The sequence below is a fragment of the Lithobates pipiens genome, unplaced genomic scaffold (genome assembly GCF_037356315.1).
Source record: "Lithobates pipiens isolate NorthernLeopardFrog02 unplaced genomic scaffold, aLitPip1_a1.2 Scaffold_1, whole genome shotgun sequence".
Taxonomy (NCBI): Eukaryota; Metazoa; Chordata; class Amphibia; order Anura; family Ranidae; genus Lithobates; species Lithobates pipiens.
In genome coordinates, this window is record NW_027507685.1 from 188,510,907 (window position 1) to 188,529,848 (window position 18,942).

The 18,942-nt window shown below is 47.0% G+C and overlaps 1 protein-coding gene across 1 annotated transcript in view; it reads right to left on the bottom strand.

Moving 5' to 3' along the window:
* LOC143980794 (transketolase-like protein 2) overlaps window positions 1-10,349 on the bottom strand; it is a 29,232-nt gene extending 18,883 nt beyond the window's left edge. Inside the window, exon 1 of the mRNA XM_077479028.1 lies at window positions 10,146-10,349. Coding sequence (XP_077335154.1) covers window positions 10,146-10,252 — 107 coding nt within the window. The 5' untranslated portion in view covers window positions 10,253-10,349. The remainder of the gene's footprint in view (window positions 1-10,145) is intronic.
* Between the last annotated feature and the right edge of the window lie 8,593 nt (window positions 10,350-18,942).

Below are 18,942 nucleotides of genomic sequence, written 5' to 3' on the forward strand. Positions count from 1 at the left end.
ATACAAGTTCCAATTTTTAGATCACATGATGCCTTGTGCTATGACACCTGACCATTAACAGCACAAGCCTGGCCTACATACTTGCTGATCACTCTAAAGGCGGGTCACAATTACATTTGAGGTGCATTAGCCCTAGAGTTGCCACCTCATCCCTTTAAAAAGCAAACATTAATTACAGATTCTGAAGGCGATTAAGGTGGCAATTAGGCTCACTTTGTACCTCATCTGCTTCAAAGCAGCCTAGAACCTGTGTAATTCTTATGCGTTTGGGTTTTAACCCCTTCCCAAACAGCCACCGTTGTAATGCAGCAGGATGGCTCCCCTGGGCAAACCAACGTTTTGTGTACTCTTCACCCGCGATTTACAGTTCTCCATGCTGTCAGGGGCGAGGAGAGCATCTTGTTCATAGAAAGCATGGCCCCATAGACTTAAATAGAGAAGGGGGTGTGAGGACTCAATATTAATGTCTATGGAGTCAAAAGAGACGATTCTGTCCAAGAACTTGCTCTCTTAAAACTCAGTAACACTGCTCAGGTGTAAACAGGCCGACCTGAAAACAATGGGGTTTGAGCATGTCAGGAACAAAAATAAAGGAATAAGAAGTATGTAGAACTAAAAGCTGGTGTTTGATAGGATGGAGTGGATTACAACACCTGCTAGGTTTTTATTGCTGTGTGCCCTCACCGTTTCTCCATTTGTCCCATTTATGGTCATCAGCGAGAGTGAAAGAAAAGCCCAAAACGTGGGGTTGACACCAGGTCTAGAAGGGTAATATGTTAACAGTTTGGGTGGCAACCAGGCATTCCCTAAAAAGGTGTACATCTGAATGCATGTGTGCACAAATGTAACGAGAGCAAATTCCTGATCTGCAGCCAGCAGGGGCAAACCCTACAGACCAGTCCACCTGCCTAGACCGATATGCTGGAAGTGGAGGCATGCCAGATGGCAAACAATACTCCCGCCAACTCATTAGCATAGTACATAACTCCCATTACATCACTAGGGAGAGTTTATATTGCAGGGGTTAAGAGAAAAAAAAGTGAGCCTCAAATTAAAAATGTTTAGACGTTATTAGAACCCGTCAGGATTTGTTTGTGGTTTCCTTAACGACTTGCCTGCTGGCCACTTCCACCCACTTAGTTCCCAGTCCACTTTTCAGCACTGTTGTCAGCCCCCCCCCCCCCCCCCCCCTATTTGATCAGGGCTCTGATTACCTGTACAGATCTCCCCTGCGAGGAGAGGCTGCTGATCGTTTATCAATCGCCACACTATCAGCGCAAGACGAAAAATGTAACTTCCTTGTTTACATGTGACCGGCTGTGATTGGACACAACTGATAACATGGGTAAAGAGCTGCATTATTGGCCCTTTACTGAGATTGGGATCACACAGCGTCCTTGGAACACCGTGCAACTGCTGTGCCCCAGAACAAGAGAGGATTCTGACTGTCATGTTACAATGCTATGGGCGCAAGTGGTTAAAGTAGAAATATATAGTCTATATCAGTTAGGATAGAGCAAGGGAGGGTTATATCCCACCAGATTTGTTTGCCGTCTGTGTCCCATTGGAGATTTCCCTTCACTTCCTGTCCCATAACCAAACAGGAAGAGGCAGTCCCAAGGTATTTCCTCAGGCCCCTTTCACACTTGTGCAACTTACATGACTTGGGATTGCAAAGTCACATGACAAGTCATGATTTCCAAAGCGTACCATTCATATCTGTGCAAGTTCAAAGTAGTCCCTACACTACTTTGGTCAGACTTTAGGTTCACAGACCTCAAGATTACACAGGCATTGCTTCAAGTCATAGCAAAGCAAAAAATTAATAATGCAACTTTAGTTGCGCAAGTGTGAAAGGAGCCCAAGGAAATACCTTGGGGGGGGGGTCCCCCCAGGTCACCAGAACTAGTGCCTCCATCGGAAAATTTCCTCTTACATCACTTTTCAGGGGACAACCCAAAATTTGGGATCCCCCTTCCACACGATAATGGTAAACAGGACAAAGGATGAATCTCCTTAAAGAAATTAAACCCTGGTGAGTTTTATGGCATCTCCCTGCAAAGGTAAAGCATAATGGGCTACTATGCATTGATGACCGAGAAAGTCCACCAGCGAGATCTAAGCTTCCATCAGATGAACCGCTGACAGACACTAGATTCATCTTGACCCAAAAGAAAATCTCTGCCATCTTCTGCAAAGCAGGGCTCCTGGTTATAGTACTCCTCCTCCACACCCCTAGCGACCCGACCAGCGTTTAGTCCGACCCCCTCTCGCTGGGTTTGTTGCCTAAACCCTCGAAAAAGACATCTGCTCTCAGGCTTTTTCTCTGGAAAGGCTCTCTTGTCCTGGGTACATTCCAGGGCCTCCTGGAGCCCAGGGCCAAAAAGGTGATCGCCTGAGAAAGGTAATCCGCTTTAGATGCTGCATCTCCCGACCAAGCTGTCGGCCATACAGCCCTTCTTGGCGCATTAACCAAAGCTGCAGACCTGGCCGCTAGCTTTACCGACTCTGCAGAAGCATCGGTCAGGAACCCAACTGCCTTAAATAGTAAAGGAAGTGATTTCAGCCGCTGTTGTCGGGACGTGCCTGCAGAAAAATGAGACTGTACCCGAGTTAACCAGCATTCTCAATTTCTAGCCACCCCAGTGACTGCAAGGCCAGGTTTGAGTGCAATAGAGGAGGCATCCCAAGCCTTCTTTAACAGCACCACACCCCATTTGTCCATTGGGTCCTTAATGGACACCTTCCGTAGCAGCACAACCAACATAGGAACCTTGTTCCAAGGCTGGTACTATCCTTCACGAAGGGAAATCTGCATTTGAGACTGCTTAAAAAGAACAGTCTACTCAGGGTGCTCCCACTCCAGCAGGATCGCTTCCACTAGAGATTTGAGCACAGGGAAAACTATTTTTAAGCAGAAACCCCCTGATACATGAGGTCATGCTTAGCAAACTGTACCGACTCCTCTCTGATCTCTAGGGTGTCCATAGATTGCTTTTAACAATTTCCCCACCTCGTCCAATGTCAATGTGTACCTGGACCCTCTGGAGCAATCTTCCTCAGTCCACCTGAGAAGAGGCCAGCGACCTGGGCTCACTCTCCCCATCCTCCTGACTGCGCTCAGACAGGGAGGGAAAACTTGCCGCTCTAGATAAGGGCACAGAGGGACCCCTGCATCCTATCCATCATTCCTCTAAATGGTTTGAATGTGGATGCAATCTCATCTTTACTGACGAAAGGACCGAACACTCTGACAGAGTCCTCCTTAGATAAATTGACACATTCGGGGCAATTCTCCCAACTGAATGCAAGCTTTATCCCACAAACAGCACACTTTCTCCTTGCAGGCTGTATCTGAGATCTGTCCCTGCTTTACCTCTGAAAGCAAAAGAAAGGACAGAAAAACCATGAAAGCCTGTTCCCAACCATCATCACCACTGTTCAGGGGGAAAAAAAAAAAAAAAAAGAGAAGTGCATAAAAATAAATAGAAAACGAGCTAGCTGCACACCCCTAAGTATTCTAGAGAGAATGAAAGGATAAGTTCCCCTTGGGGTTTTCAGGCAGCAACAAAAAGCAGAAATAGAATCGTAAAAAATATGTTTTATTGGTTCAATGGCTTATTCGCCATCATAGATTTAAAATACAGGCTCTGGTATATATTACAGAATATCAATGAATAGAAAATATATGCAACACTTAATACAGAAATGGTTACAGTAACAATTTGCAAATCAAATACAACAATTTTTCAAAGGTTGCAAATAACACCCAGGCTGCCCCAATACATTTTGACCTTCAAGGAGTCAGGGTCTTCAAGGGGGGGGGGGGGGGGCAACAGCAGGGCAGCAGATCCAGGATGACCCTTTGAGCGAAGGCACATTTCTTTTTTCAGATTTTATTAAGTCTCTGGTTGAACAGTAACGGTTCGGTGGAATTGGTAAATATTATTGAAACAAGTTTTGAAAATTCATAAATTTTTTGGTAAAAACCTATTATATTGAGTCTTTTTTTCCCTTTGATTACTTGCAGAATACACAATATAATTATCCCTTTCGCTTGGGCTTTGTTGTCCCCCCCCCCCCCCCCCCCCCCCCCCCCGGAAGAAGACCCTGACTCCTTGAAGGTCAAAATGCTTTGGGGCAGCCTGGGTGTTATTTGCAACCTTTGAAAAATTGTTGTATTTGCAAATTGTTCCTGTAACCATTTCTGTATTAAGTGTTGCATATATTTTCTATCCATTGATATGCCGTAATATATACCAGAGCCTGTATTTTAAATCTATGATGGAGAGGAGAGAAGTGCCCAGTTCTTGACCTGTGGTTCTCCACCCAGAGAATGGCCTTGGTCACAAGGACCTTACCCCCTCCCAGAGGGAGCCATGGTCTGCCCTCACCATGCTGACCTGAGAGGTGCCGGAAGAACCAGAGTCAACTGCCGCAATGCCCTCCATGGCTCCTTAAAGCGGAGGTCCACCCTAAAATGGACCTCCGCTCATCTGATCCCTCCCCCCCTCCGGCGCCACAATCGGCACCTTTCAGGGGGGAGGGGGGTGCAGTTACCTGGATAATCCAGGTAACTGCACCCACTTCCGGGCTAGCTGTCTGCGGAACGAGCGTAGGTTACGCCCCCGTTCCGCAATGCCCCGCCCCCTTCAGCAAGTGCCCCGCTGCCTGCTGGGAAACACACAGCTCCCAGAGGCAGCGGGGACCGTCCGGATTGCGCCGCGCGGCTCGCGCATGCGCAGTAGGGAACCGGGAAATGAAGCCGAAAGGCTCCATTTCCTGATTCCCATACCCAAGATGGCGGCGGGACCCGGCAGCCGAGCGAGCGATCGGCTTCGGGTGCCGACATCGCGGGCGCGCTGGACAGGTAAGTGTCACTATTTAAAAGTCAGCAGCTGCAGTATTTGTAGCTGCTGGCTTTTAAAAAAAAAAAAAAAAAAAAAAAAAAAAAAACGCGGAGTCCCGGTGGACTCCCGCTTTAATATTATCACAGCCTCTGCTGGATCTACACAGGCTCCGGATGCCCAACAAGTCACACACGCTGCGCCTGGAACCTTTGTCTCCTGGCACCCTCTGATGATGCGTTCCCGCCAGAAGCTGCGTCACTTCCGTTCGTTGGAACGCGCAAGCCCCTTCTCAGACGCAGGTACATTTGTAACCATACCCGGAAAGGACGTCCTGCATGCCTCGTGGGCGCCGTTCTTTCTTGGGCGCTGTACTTTCTTCCACTGAAGAACCACGACCGGACTGTGTGACAAAATGGAGGTAGGGGATCCACCGCTCTTCAGATGTCCAACTCTCCCCGAGCTTATAGGCAGTGATGTACAAGCAGCCCTCTATTCACTGCACTAGACAGAGGGGCTCTTTGGGCAGAGGAGAAGGTACTGCAGAGGCTCCCTCCATGACAGTCCTGGAACATGGAGCTCCCCAGGTTCCTCACATGCTTCCTTCCCGTCCGGCAGGAAACGCAAAAACTGAGGGCCTGGAGGACCGCCTTTTTTACCTGATTGGTTAGACGCGTTTCCTGTCCCAGAGGGAGGAGCCCTATATCTCAGAGGCTGTCCTGGAAGAAGAAAGGAGAAAACTCCAGTTTTGTAGCACTTTCAAAGCGCTGCCCATTCATGCCAACAGGCAGGGTGTTTTGGTAGTGGTAAAGACAGCGCTCTCAACCCACCCCAAAGATGCTGTTTGCAGGACTTCTCAGGAACACCCCACAAGCACACCGCCTGAGTGTGAAAAGTCACACTGGAATAAATAGCAGACGCTTTGCAAAGGCGCATGCCAGTGCTAAAGCACCTGAAAAACGCCCCAACGTGAAAGGGATCTTACTCTGCACAAGGTGTATATGGGCATTTGCATGCATGAGGCATCAATTACTGACCCAAAAAAAAAAAAAAAAAAAAAAAAAACAATTCAAATTTGTTTCTAATGACAAATGCACAGTGCATGTTTATGTGCATAGGCACATTACAATTAATGAACTGTATTTTAGCTCAGACTTAAAGCAGAGGTCCACCCTAAAGTGGACCTTCGGCTCATTGGAATCCCCCCCCCACCATCCGGCACCACAATTGGCACCTTCAGGGGGGAGGGGGGTGCAGGTACCTGTACAGTACAGGTATCTGCACCCACTTCCGGGATAGCCCTCTGTGGAAAGGGGCGTAGATTACGCCCCTTTCCGAAAGTCCCCCGCTGCCTGCTGGGACACACACAGATCCCAGAGGCAGCAGGTCCATCCTTATTGCGCAGCGCAACTCGCGCATGCGCAGTAGGGAACCGGGAAATGAAGCCGAAAGGCTCCACTTCCTGATTCCCATACCCAAGATGGCGGCAGCAGCCCCCGAGTGACAATCGAGAGATCGGCTTCGGGTGCCGACATTGCGGGCGCGCTGGACAGGTAAGTGTCACCATTTTAAAAGTCAGCAGCTGCAGTATTTGTAGCTGCTGGCTTTTATAAAAAAAAAAAAAAAAAAAAAAAAAAACCCCACAGGAGTTTCAGGCTGCAGTGTGCAAGAGGCCTATGAAATCTGCGTGAACCAGTTTCTTTGAGCGCCAAAAGGGGGGATTGGTCTTAATTGGCACCACTTTTAAATTGTGGAGCATTGAATGCACCAAATGTATATGTGGCCAACTAGAACAATCTGAATTTGGTGCACAAGTCTGTCAGAACCACAAGTTTCAAACGGCTTCATGAATTTTGTGCAAGACATTAACAAAATGGGATTAACACCAGAAAAGTTTTTACTAAATCCAGAGTTTGGAGATATGAACCAACCCAGAAGTCATTAGCAACAGCCATATCTATCCGCATTGGCATGAATGAGAATCCACTACACATTTGAAGTTGACTCACCTGAAGCAAATTTAAGTGCAATTTGAAGATTTACAAGAAGCACTTCAATGCTGGACACCACAATTTTCATTGTTTTCAATGGCGCCTCTTAAGGCCCCTTTCACACTGGGGTGGTGGGTCCGTTGGCGGTAAAGCGCTGCTATTTTTTTTAGCAGTGCTTTACTGTCGTATTTGCCCGCTAGCAGCCAAAAAAAGGGTTAAAACCACCCACAAAGCGATGCAGCACCATTTTGCCGGCGGTATTGCCGAGCTGCCCCATTGATTTTGATTTGTACACACACCTCCAAAGATGCTGTTGCAGGACTTACCATCCTGCCAGCGCACCGCTCCAGTGTGAAAGCCCTCAGGGGTCGCACGTGTGACCCCCTGCCTTTGAGTGTTTCTAACCGCCACAATACATTGCAGGTAAACACGAACATCTTAACATGCCTGGAAGGTGTGAATGTGGCCCAAGTTACCTGGTGGGAACTTTTAAATGCTCCCAAGCCAAACTATAAAGCTGGAGTGTTATTAGGAACCAATAAACTGCAAGAACACAAGACCTACAAAGCCTGTACAGAAAAAAAAAAAAAAAAAAATCTTTGATCTGGCTTGGTTGTCACCTCCAGTTTAGGATGTTGGACTAAGCATGTCTCCACCCTGTACTCTGGGTGCTGACCTCTGTTAAAAATTCAACTTCAAACATTCTGAATCCAAAGTCGAATCTGTAGAGCTGTCCATTTAGTTTTGTACTTTAAAAAAGCCCCCCCCCCCCCCGATATCCTGCCACAAAGGCCCAACAGACAATAGGCAGGCTTCAAGGGCAATGTGTCCTCCTGATCACGGGATCAGCTGTCAGCAGCCTATTAAATTTGGATCACACAGATTAGGATGATGGACTTGCAGGGGTGGCGAGAAACCTGCAGCTAATATATTCCTGAAAAAAATTACTATCACCTACTGAACACCTTTTCCTGCCCTATACAATAATGGGGAGGGGGGGAGACTATATCTATCTATCTCTTTGCTGCATGTAAGGAGATCCATGCTGTCTCAGCATAACACATTGGATATCTTACAGCTATGCATTTAGCAGCCAACTTCTACATTATATTATAAATGAAATAAGCAGCTGCAACAGTAAATTCTGACTGCAAGTGATCAACGATGCCAAAAGAATTCAGATCCATCAGAATGCTGACCAACTATTTTTGGTTCCTAGTATATACATACTCTGCACAGCAACCCCCCCCCCCCCCCCCCCACATTCATAGGGGAGCATCCATCAAGCAGAATCCACTTGCTCAGCAGGGGTGTAAAAAGGGGAGGCGGGACCACAGGTCTGTGTCCCCCTCTACTATGCGGACACAGTGACATGTTTAGTCTATGGGGCAATTGGATCACCTGTCAGTTTTCAGCCAATCTAGATGGACAGGGAATAGGACCACCATCCATTTGTTATCAGCAGACAGGATTGGATGGCGGCAGGTGTCAGCACACCCACCTCTCCATAGAGGCGACTGGATGGTCCGCCTGAAAAACTAACAGATGGATCAGACAACCCGTGTGAAAGGGGCCCCAATAATAGTCAAAAGAGAACAAAAAATTAGGTTACTGCAGGAAACACCCGTTTATTCTCTGACCTGCTTCAGAAATGCAATTTACATTGCATAAAATATATTCTCTCTTCTAATCACGCAAGCTAACTGAGCACATTCAGCACAGTACAAATATCAAATAGAACTCATTTACTTTGTGATCTGCTGATAATTAGATGTTGATTTACCCCCAAATCATGTACAACCCATCCCCTCACCCTGTTTATTTTGGATATAGATATATAGATATATATATATAGATATATAGATATAGATATATAGATATATATATAACCCCACACTCCCCTTCAGAAAAATATAAATGTAAATAAGGCCAGCTTCACACTGCAGGTATGTTTACCATAGACATTAGATCACATGTTTCTGATGCGTTTTCAGAAAGCGCACCATGCAGGACACACCCCCCCCCCCCCCCATCAGAGCCACCTCCCCCTTACATCAAAAGCAGAGAGCCAGATAAATAGTAGTAGGGGGTACCCCGTGTGGCCCAGAGGGTTTTAGTGTGGAGACCTCAATGTAGAACACCGCTATTGATTTCTGATCACTTTAAGTACCTTTTTTGCAGCAACATACAATTTCTCAGGACAAACCTTCGGGGTATTGGGTACCGCTGGGACCTCCTCCCAAAACCTTGTCCTGAAAAAAATGCTACATTATTGCAAATAAGTGTATCAGACAGTACCCAGCTTTTTGCAAGTGCACCAACAAATCACCCACCACATTAGACCCCCTTTCACACTGGGGTGTTTTTCAGGGGCTTTAGCGAAAGAAAAAAAAAAAAAAAAAAAGAAACACACACACACCTGTAAAGCGCTTGAAAGAAGCCTCATCTGCAATCCCAATGTGAAAGCCCAAGTGCTTGAAAAACGCTCGTAATGCCCCACTTACCCGCGGTTTTTGGGTGTTAGTGGGGCACTTTTAACCCCTGCTAGTGGCCAAATAAAGGGTTCAAAGCGTCGCTGCCAAAAGCGCTTTACAGGCATTTTCCCATCAATTTACATGGGAAGGGGCACTTAGGGAGCGGTGTATTCACTGCTCCAAAAAAGCTGCTTGCAGGACTTTTTTTGACACCCTGCCAGCGCAGCACCTCAGTGCAAAAGAACTCAGGCGTTCACATTGGGATTGCGGCGGCTTTTTTTTTTTTTTTTGCTAAAGCACCTGAAAAACCCCGTGTGAAAGGGATCTCAGTGATCTCTTCTGATCTTGCTGCAGAAATTCAAATTTCAATGCATACAGTAGACTTTGTGATGCCCCCCAATCATATACAGCCCCCCCCTCCCCACTTATTTGCAGCTTTTCCAATGTATAACATAATTAGTGCCCTCCTGTAAGGATAGCAGAGATGAGATCTTCCAGGGCTGCCACCCATAGAGAGCCCAGATGTCACTTCCTGCAGCCATCTCCCTGCCCGAGGCCTGCACATGTCTGGGAGACATTATGAATGAGCTGCCAGTAACCCCTTCCATGCCGGCCTGAATCATTGATTTTTTTTTTTTAAAGGTGATCAGTGGCTATAAAGCAAAGGGCAAGTCATGTAAAGCGCGCCTCCATAGGCTGCAGCGATGTGGCATGCAGGGGGCACCGCCCACGTGGCCGGGCAGGCAGAGGGGGATTTAAACCTGCACGTGGTCGGTCGGCCTGTACGGGGGGTGATGGGGACCACGTGGGGATCATTGATGATCAGAACCTACCCAGAGTTGGAGGCACAGGTGGCCCGGATGGAGTGGATCCTGAGCCGGTTGGCCACATCCCTCAAGGCCTGTAAGTCCTCGTCCTCAGGTTTCTGATAGGTGTCCATACTGGTGGTGATGCTGGAGCGGAATGTGTGTTGCTCTTCTGCTTCCTAACCTGGACACTGCCTGAGGATCTGTCCACTGGGCCGGTCTTATAGGGAGCCGCCCTCTTCTCTGACTGGAGGAAATGAGATCAGAGGAGAGAAGAGAGGAGGAGAGGAGAAGGCTCCTCATTGATGGGAGGACTGGGCTGGTGTCACCCCATCATCATGCATGGCATGGTATAGTGACATCCAGCAGGACAGGTCAGCAGCATGCAGATCTGTCCTCTGATTGCTGTGCATGTGAACTGTCAGCTACCCAGAGATCTGAACAGAGCTCCTTTGTTCTCTGGACATTCACCAAGCCTGCAGCTGTATTCCTGTGCAGTGTACAGCTTTACATAATATCTGCAGCACATGGGATTCCCCTCCTGGGAAACCAACCAGAAATCCAATCAAAGTAATTGGGAGCAGAACCACTGCAACCAGCATGTGACATTAAAGGGTAGTAAACTGCAATAAGAAAGGAAAATGATCTTCTCCCTGTAAGTTAAAGCAGAGTTTCACCCGAAAGTGGAATTTCTGCTTTAAGCACTCCTTGCCCCCTGACATGCCACATTTGGCATGGCATTTTTTTTTGGGGGGGCGGGGGGGGGGAAGAGTGCATACCCTCTTTTTAGTGGGACTTCCTGTTCTTGGCCACCTAGGCGACTCCTCCTCTCACCCTAGGTGGCCCCTCCCTGCCAGCGATCTTCTGGGACACAACAAAGGTCCCAGAAGATTGGCTGGACATTAGAGCTCAGCGTAAGCTGTCATGGCCAGGTGCCCACAGTATCGATGGAGGAGCCGAGGAGAGGAGGGGGGCTCCGGGGCGTGGGACAGGTAAGTGTCGGTTTATTAAAAGTCAGCAGCTATGCTTTTTGTAGCTGCTGACTTTTAATAAACTAAAAAAGGGGTGGAACTCTGCTTTAAAGCGGAGTTCCACCCAAAAATGGAACTTCCGCTTTAAAGTGGTTGTAAACCCTTACAACACACTTTGACCTACAGGTAAGCCTAGATTAAGGCTTACCTGTAGGTCCAAGAAATATCTCCTAAACCGTAGGTTTAGGAGATATTTACCTGAAGACAGCCACCGCTGTCTACGGCGCATGCGCCATAGACAGTGGCGCGCAGGCGCACTGGGCAAGCCGCAGATCGCAGCGATATGCTGCGAGTGTCGGCTCCCGTGCGCATGCGCGGGAGTGACGTCATCGCGGCTTCGTCGAATGACAGCGGCGGAGCAGCGAGACCCACTGAGAAGATGGATGCTCCGGACTACAGGGGACAGCGGTGACATCGCTGGCTCCTGTGTCAGGTAAGTGACACATAATGGGCTACTATGCGATGCATAGTAGTTCATTATGCTTTACCTTTGCAGGGAATGAAAGAGGAAGTAAACCCTGATGGGTTTACTTCCTCTTTTTTTCCCTGCAAAGGTAAAGCATAATGGACTACTATGCATCGCATAGTAGCTCATTATGTGTCACTTACCTGACACAGGAGCCAGCGATGTCACCGCTGTCCCCTGTAGTCCGCCGCATCCATCTTGCTGGTGGCGTCTTGCAGCTCCGCCGAATGACAGCGGCGAAGCCGTCACTCCCGCGCATGCGCACGGGAGTCGCGTCTCGCAGCTCCGCCGCTGTCATTCGGCGAAGCCGCGATGACGTCACTCCCGCGCATGCGCACGGGAGTCGACAAATTAGGCAGCTCCATTCTTGGACTTGCCGCGTTTAGTGCGCCTGCGCGCCGCTGTCTACGGCGCATGCGCCGTAGACAGCTATAAGGGAATACTTATTAAGGTTGCCAAAAGATATACGGTACTAGGTTAAAGGTCTAAGATAATATGCTTAGGCGTGCATTTCACTAAGTTCAGAATTAAGGTGCAAGATGTTGACATATTAGGATGCATCTGTCTGCGGTAAGAGGTACAAAGCTAAGATAGGACTGGTTACGCAAGAATATGGTCAGTCAGCAGATGTTGAAATGACGAAATAACTATCAGAAGACTGTATTTCACCTTTGACTTAGATAATGTCATGAGTTTAAGAAAAATGTCGATGTATGTATGAATTACCTGATTGGTTAAACCACAGGGCTGTCCTTCTGTTCAAACTAAATAAAATTGTTGTGTGTGCTTCAATAGGCACATTCATTATTCACGTACAATAGCGTGTATGTGTAATGTTTTGTCCACCGGTGAAAGGGACCTCCGCCCTTCAATCCTAGCCTAGGCTACCAGGGGTTACTTACAGAAGACGAGCAACCTAACAGTTTTGGTACCAGAAGTGGGGTTCGTCTCGTCTTGCGACAGGTAAGTCACTTTACTCTTTTTTACCTGATTGGTGAATGGTGTAAACACTTACTCTGTCCGGGCGGCCGCTACGAACTTAGTTTAAAATTAAAAGAAGTAACTGTGCCTTCGCGATGGACTAGGCTGGTCACTCGGGAGGTGAAAAGGGCTCGCAAGGAATTTATAGGTTTAGGGGAGTCCGACTAGGTTGGTCTGACTTAAAACTATTGGTGATAGTATTTTTAACACGGGAAGTAGTAGATTACGCCCGTGACAAAGGGATTGGTGGAGTGGACGCCCATTTGAAAAAATTTTTTTTTTAAAAAAAAGTGCACTATAAATTGATAAATGTATTGCAATACGGTTATTTCATGTCTTAAAGTATATTAAGAATATGTCTGTTTCTCTCTAGGTACACGTGTAAGTATATAGAGTATAAGTTTTAATATAGAGTATAAGGAAAATAATTGTTGTTGTTTAAATGAGTGCAGAATATGAGGAGCCCTCTTGTAGTGACATAGTATCCGCCTGCCCCCATTGCACGTTAGGTCTACTCTTCCTAAGAATAGATGACAAGTGGATTTTACTGACCACCAGACCAGGGGGGTTCTCTTGCAGACTTGGTGTAAGAGGGGTATATCCCGCCACCAGGAAAGATTTACCCTTCATCGTATATTAAGGGTAAATCTTCATAGTTTTATATAAGTCCATCTGCCCCAAAAAAGATCAGGGATCCTACTCCCAGACCAGAGACCGGATTGTTGGACAAACCGGGTGTTATCACCTGTGTCCTGCCACTAGACACACACTGCCCAGACTACTAGATGGGGAATACTGCAGCAACCCAAGCTATGGCCACCCCATCACCCTATGAATTTGTCAGTAATATGATCCCTGGCCCCCAGGTAGAACCATTTTGGACACAAGTCCGAGAAAGGTGTCAGCAATTGGGGATACATGACCCAGGGCCATATGGTCCTTGTACTGAGGAAGACTGGCAGGAAGTAAGTAAAATATGCCAAATCCACAAAAATTCGTACCCTCCAGGGAAGTGGGAAAATATTCAATATATAAAAGATTGTTACCATGCATGGGATAAATGTCTACACAAATATAAAAAGAAGCATATTAATAAAACTACAAAGCTTACTCCAAATATAGGACCCAGTGCTATGGCTGAAGCCCCTGCACCCCCCTCACCTCCCCCTCCCCCGCCTCAATGTCCACCCCCACCTTATGTTATGGTAAAAAACGAAGATGGGACGCCAGGTCCATACCTTCAATTATATCCTTCACTGGATCCTGTAGTCCTAGCCGCCATAGCACACGCCACAGCAACACCAGAACAAGTGGCCCAATGGGAACAAATAAGTAGGGGCAGAGAGGAAGAGGGGAGACAGGAAGAAGTTACAGGACAAGAAGAAGTGGGTAGTCCCGAAATGCAGGAATTAGAGGCAAAAATAAAAGAGTTTGAAGAGAAGAAAAAGGAGGAAGAAGAGAGAATAGGAAAAAGGAGAACTGAGTTAGAAACACTTATGGAAGGCCTACAACAAAAAGAAATAGTCCTCAATGAGGCAGAAAAGGTACAAGTGGATAGGAAAATAGAGTTAGAAATGTATCAGAAAAACTTGGAAGTAAGGGAGAAGGAATTTCAGGAGGGAAGAGAGAGAGAGGTACATAGGATGGAGGACTTACAAAAGGAACTAGAAAAGTTAAGAAAGCAATTAGGGAAGAAGGAGGAAATGTTGAAAGAAGCGCAGGATAGGATTATAGCGCTGCCCCCCACCACTACAAGAAGCCATACAAAAGAGACACCTATTCCCAAAACTGAGGAGTCAGGTCCAATTAGTAAAACAGGGACATTATCCATAGAAGAGGAAACTGAGAGAGAAGCAGTAGGGGCTTCACTCAAAGCACCTTTGATGACTATGGGGAACACCGAGGTGCATATACCATTACCTTTGGGTACACTCTCCAAAATAAAAGAACTATGTCCCAATCCCAAGAAGTATCCACGAGATGCAGGTACCTTTCTGGCAAAATATAGTGCAGGCACAGGGCTTGACAAAGATGACATAAAAAGTATTCTTAGCATTGTAGACCCAGACAGCCCAGAAGTAGCCCCTGTAGACAACCTATGGACAACCCATATTCAGACCAATAAGGATTGGATATCCTTTTGGAAAGGCATGGGAGGTCATTGGTCCAAATTATACAAAGGATCATCTGCACTCCAAGAACTGATCCTAGCCAAGCAGGGACCTAAAGAGAAATTCTATGATTACTGTACCAGAGTATACTCCCTATGGAAAGCTGTAGATGGGGTCACACCACAATTATTTACTACTACCATCATGTCGGGAGGCGATCCCAAAGTGACGCACTTGCTCAAATTCACAAACCCCAAATGGGCAGAGCAAGCACCAGATGAATTCATGAAGGACGCTAGGTCCAGAGAGACTTCAGGAGTCTTTGAACAAAAAGGGGGAATTTTCCCCTCCTTGACACAAACACAAACCCTAGTCACACCTGAAACCTCATCCTCACCACCGCACCTCATGACCATGCAGCCCTACCCACCTGACCAAGGATGTTTTAATTGTGGGGAACAGGGACATTGGAAATCACAGTGCCCATATAGACAGAGGGCGAGCTATCCAAGGGGCAGAGGAAGGGGGTACAATGCTACTAATCGCCCCCCCCCTCACACTACAAGGTACCCCCAATATCCGCCACCTCCCCAAACACCATCTCAAAACCATGGGCTTGCACAGCCACCCTACACCCCAACCTCTAACAGACCTCCCCCTCGAATCCCTATGCAGTGGCCGTCTACCCGACAAACACACCCCCAATAGAGATGCCTAGAGTATGTTCCTTCCCTCAGTCTGGTGTGCCACAACCTATCATGGAAGAGTCTACCACAAGTTATATTACGCGTAGACAACCACATAGTGTGTTTCCTGCTTGATTCAGGTGCCACTTTTAGCTCATTAAATGATGAGAGGTATGACACACCACTGTGTACTGAGGGACACTCTATTGGAATAAATGGGACATCGGTCACTCATTCCGTCACCCCGCCTTTACCAGTCTCTACCCCGGATGGACTAGAGCTATGTATGCAGAGTTTCGCTGTCCTGACTTCCTGTCCAGTGTCCCTCATGGGCAGAGATTTACTATCCCAGTTGAACATTACCATTAAGTTTGACAAAGACGGCTCCCTCACTGCAAGTTCCCCTCTTTGTGACTTACACAGCCCAAAAAGACATGCACACAGGAGTTTCTTTCTGATGATACCTTCCTCCCTTGACCATCACACGATTTGGGCAGAAAACAAAGGTAGTGTGGGCTTTATTAATTGCACACCATATGCACCCCAAATGCGGTCAGATGCAGGGATACAATATCAAAAACAGTATCCCCTACCCCCAGAGAAAGTCAAAGGCATCTCCCCTCAAATTAATGATTACATATCAAAAGGTATCCTGAGACCAATCATCAGTCCCTGGAACACACCCATTTACCCTGTAAAGAAGGCCAGTGGCGAGTGGAGACTCGTCCAAGACCTCAGAGCAGTAAACAAACAAGTGATTCCCCTCCCACCCCTAGTCTCAGACATCACTTTTATTTTCTCATGCATACCGGCAGACTCTCTATGCTACACAGTAATTGATTTAGCGAATGCTTTCTTTAGCATTCCCATTGCAGAGGAAGCCCAACCTATGTTTGCTTTCTCCTGGGCCGGGGGCCAACTAACCTGGCAAGGGTATGTAGACAGTCCAGCCGCCTTCTCTATGGTACTCAACGAGACTGTCAAGTCTTGGACATCTGAGCGAGGGTCGGTACTGATACAGTATGTGGACGACTTGCTCCTGTGCAGTCGAACTGCTGAAGATTGTGCGGTCGATTCAACATCACTGTTACAACACCTAGCTCACGCCGGGCATCTAGCCTCAAGGAAGAAAATACAATGGTGCCAGCCACAGGTAGAATACCTAGGGTGCATTCTAAAGGAAGGGACAAGGCTAGTGTCCCCCAAACGTGCCGCAGCCCTTCGAGCTCTCAGTCCCCCAAAAGACAAAGCCGCCCTACTCTCGTTCTTGGGTGCAATGGTATATTGCCGCCAATGGATTCCTGACTGTTCTCATTATGATAGTATCCTAAGAGAGGCTACTGGCTCGACAGCCCCTAAATTAATAGATTGGACTGAAGACAGACTACAAGCTTTTCAAGCTCTATTAAACAGTCTGTCAAATGCTCCCGCCCTAGGGTTGGTAGACTATGGTAAAGCTTTTCAACTATACTGTGTAGTCTCGGGGACCTCTTTTGCCGCCGTGCTAACACAACAGCATGGAACAGGCTACCACCCTGTCTCCTACCTATCTAAAAAAAACTCCCCATCCAAGTACAGGGAATGCCATTCTGTCTCCAAAATCTTGCTGCCTGTGCAATGGCTGTACAAGATGCAAACAAATTAGTGCTAGGTCACCCATTGACTCTCTATACCACTCATTCAGTCACGCATCTTATTCAGAACATGAATACCCAACATATGACCTCGCAAAGACTTAGTGGTTATGAGATAACACTGATGAACACTGATAACCTCACACTCAAATATGTGCCTGCCAGCAACCCCGCTGTGCGCCTTTTGCATTCCATGTTGCGTTTACCACATGACCCAGACATTATACATGACTGTTCGGAAAAGGTTGCTGCTATTACCAGTCCCAGACCTGATCTCACTGACACCCCTATCTCAGGTGCAGAGGATGTTTTCGTTGACGGTAGCTGCTCACGTCCCTCTGACTCCACCTTTTTAACCGGTTATGCAGTTGTTCAACTACCAGACATCGTACTGGAGGCAAAATCATTACCTCCTTCTTCAGCCCAGGTAGCAGAGTTAGAAGCCCTCACTAGGGCCTGCATTCTATTCACCGGTAAAGAGGTGAACGTCTACACAGACAGTAGATATGCTTTTGGAGTGGTGCATGATTTTGGTGTGATATGGGCCAATAGAGGTTTTAAAACAGCAGACAACAAAATAATTGCCAACTCCACACAGATTAGTGCTCTCCTCCAAGCCATTCTTCTTCCAAAAAAGGTAGCCATAATTAAAGTAAAGGCACACTCCTCTGACAGCAGTCGTGTTTCAAAAGGGAATGCTCTTGCTGACAGAGAAGCTAAAAGAGCTGCTGCCTTTTCCCCTAACCCACCTGCCCCCACAACAATGTTTTTCAAGGAACACTTCGCAGCACCTAACTTTAAAACTGTCATAGCACAGATGCAATCAATGGCCACAGAAGATGATGTCCATTTTTGGACAAAGGAAGGATTGACCAAAGACCCTGAAGGTCTTTGGTCAAAAGAGGGGAAGATCCACATGCAAGAACAAAACTATCACCCTTTGAGGTCCTCATGGGAATCCCCGCAAACATAGAATTACCCTCATTAGACCAAGACACTGATATTGACATTTATTCCCAACAGGAAATGTACGTGAAAAACCTGGTAAGTATGCTCCACGAAATAAACGAACAAGTTTCTGTCACCTTTTTTCCCTCTTCCCACAGAACCAACGCATCCCTTCATCCCTGGGGATAAAGTGCTGATCAAACAATTAGCACAAAGAAAGAGTATCGGACCGGCTTTCTCAGGACCATGGAAGGTGGAAAAGGTATCCAGGACCGCAGTGTTAACAGACCTAGGAAACACCTGGATCCACGCCAGCCGTCTTAAAAAGTGTCCCCAGCTTCCCTCGACTCCAGAGCCCCTGGCAGTGACAGAGAGCAGCAACTCCCAAGAACAAGATCTACAAGAAGTTCAGAGAGGCATAGAACAAATTTCCCTGGAAGATCCCACACCCCCTCAAAAGGACAAAACAGAGCCAACAACTGCCGGGATGAGAAACGAAGAAGAAGAACAGAACTCTTAGATAACAAATAATCAGAACTTTAAAAAAAACAAAGATGCTTTCTCCATCAGTGTCAGGGAAGGCCTTGTGCCTCTTATGCTGTATTACCCTAGTAGTGTTCCTACCAACCTGGTTGATAGCCAACTGTATATATCATCCAGAAGACTTAGGTCTATTAAAAGGGATATGTGGACCACCTAAGATGAATAATACCCCCGGCCAAAGACATAGTAGAAGTATTGTACCCATTAATGAGTCACCTAAGGGACTGACTAGCAAGATGTTACTACTAAAATTCAAATATAGCTATGCTCAAAAATCCGGTTTTGAGAAATGCTGGATTTGCAGCAAGCTACATCCCAGTACAGCTAGAATCCCTCTCATGGCAGTCCCCTTGAATTTTACCCCCCTCCTTAATGGAACACCCCCTATCGTCCTAACGAATGTTACTAGGACCCGTCCAAATAA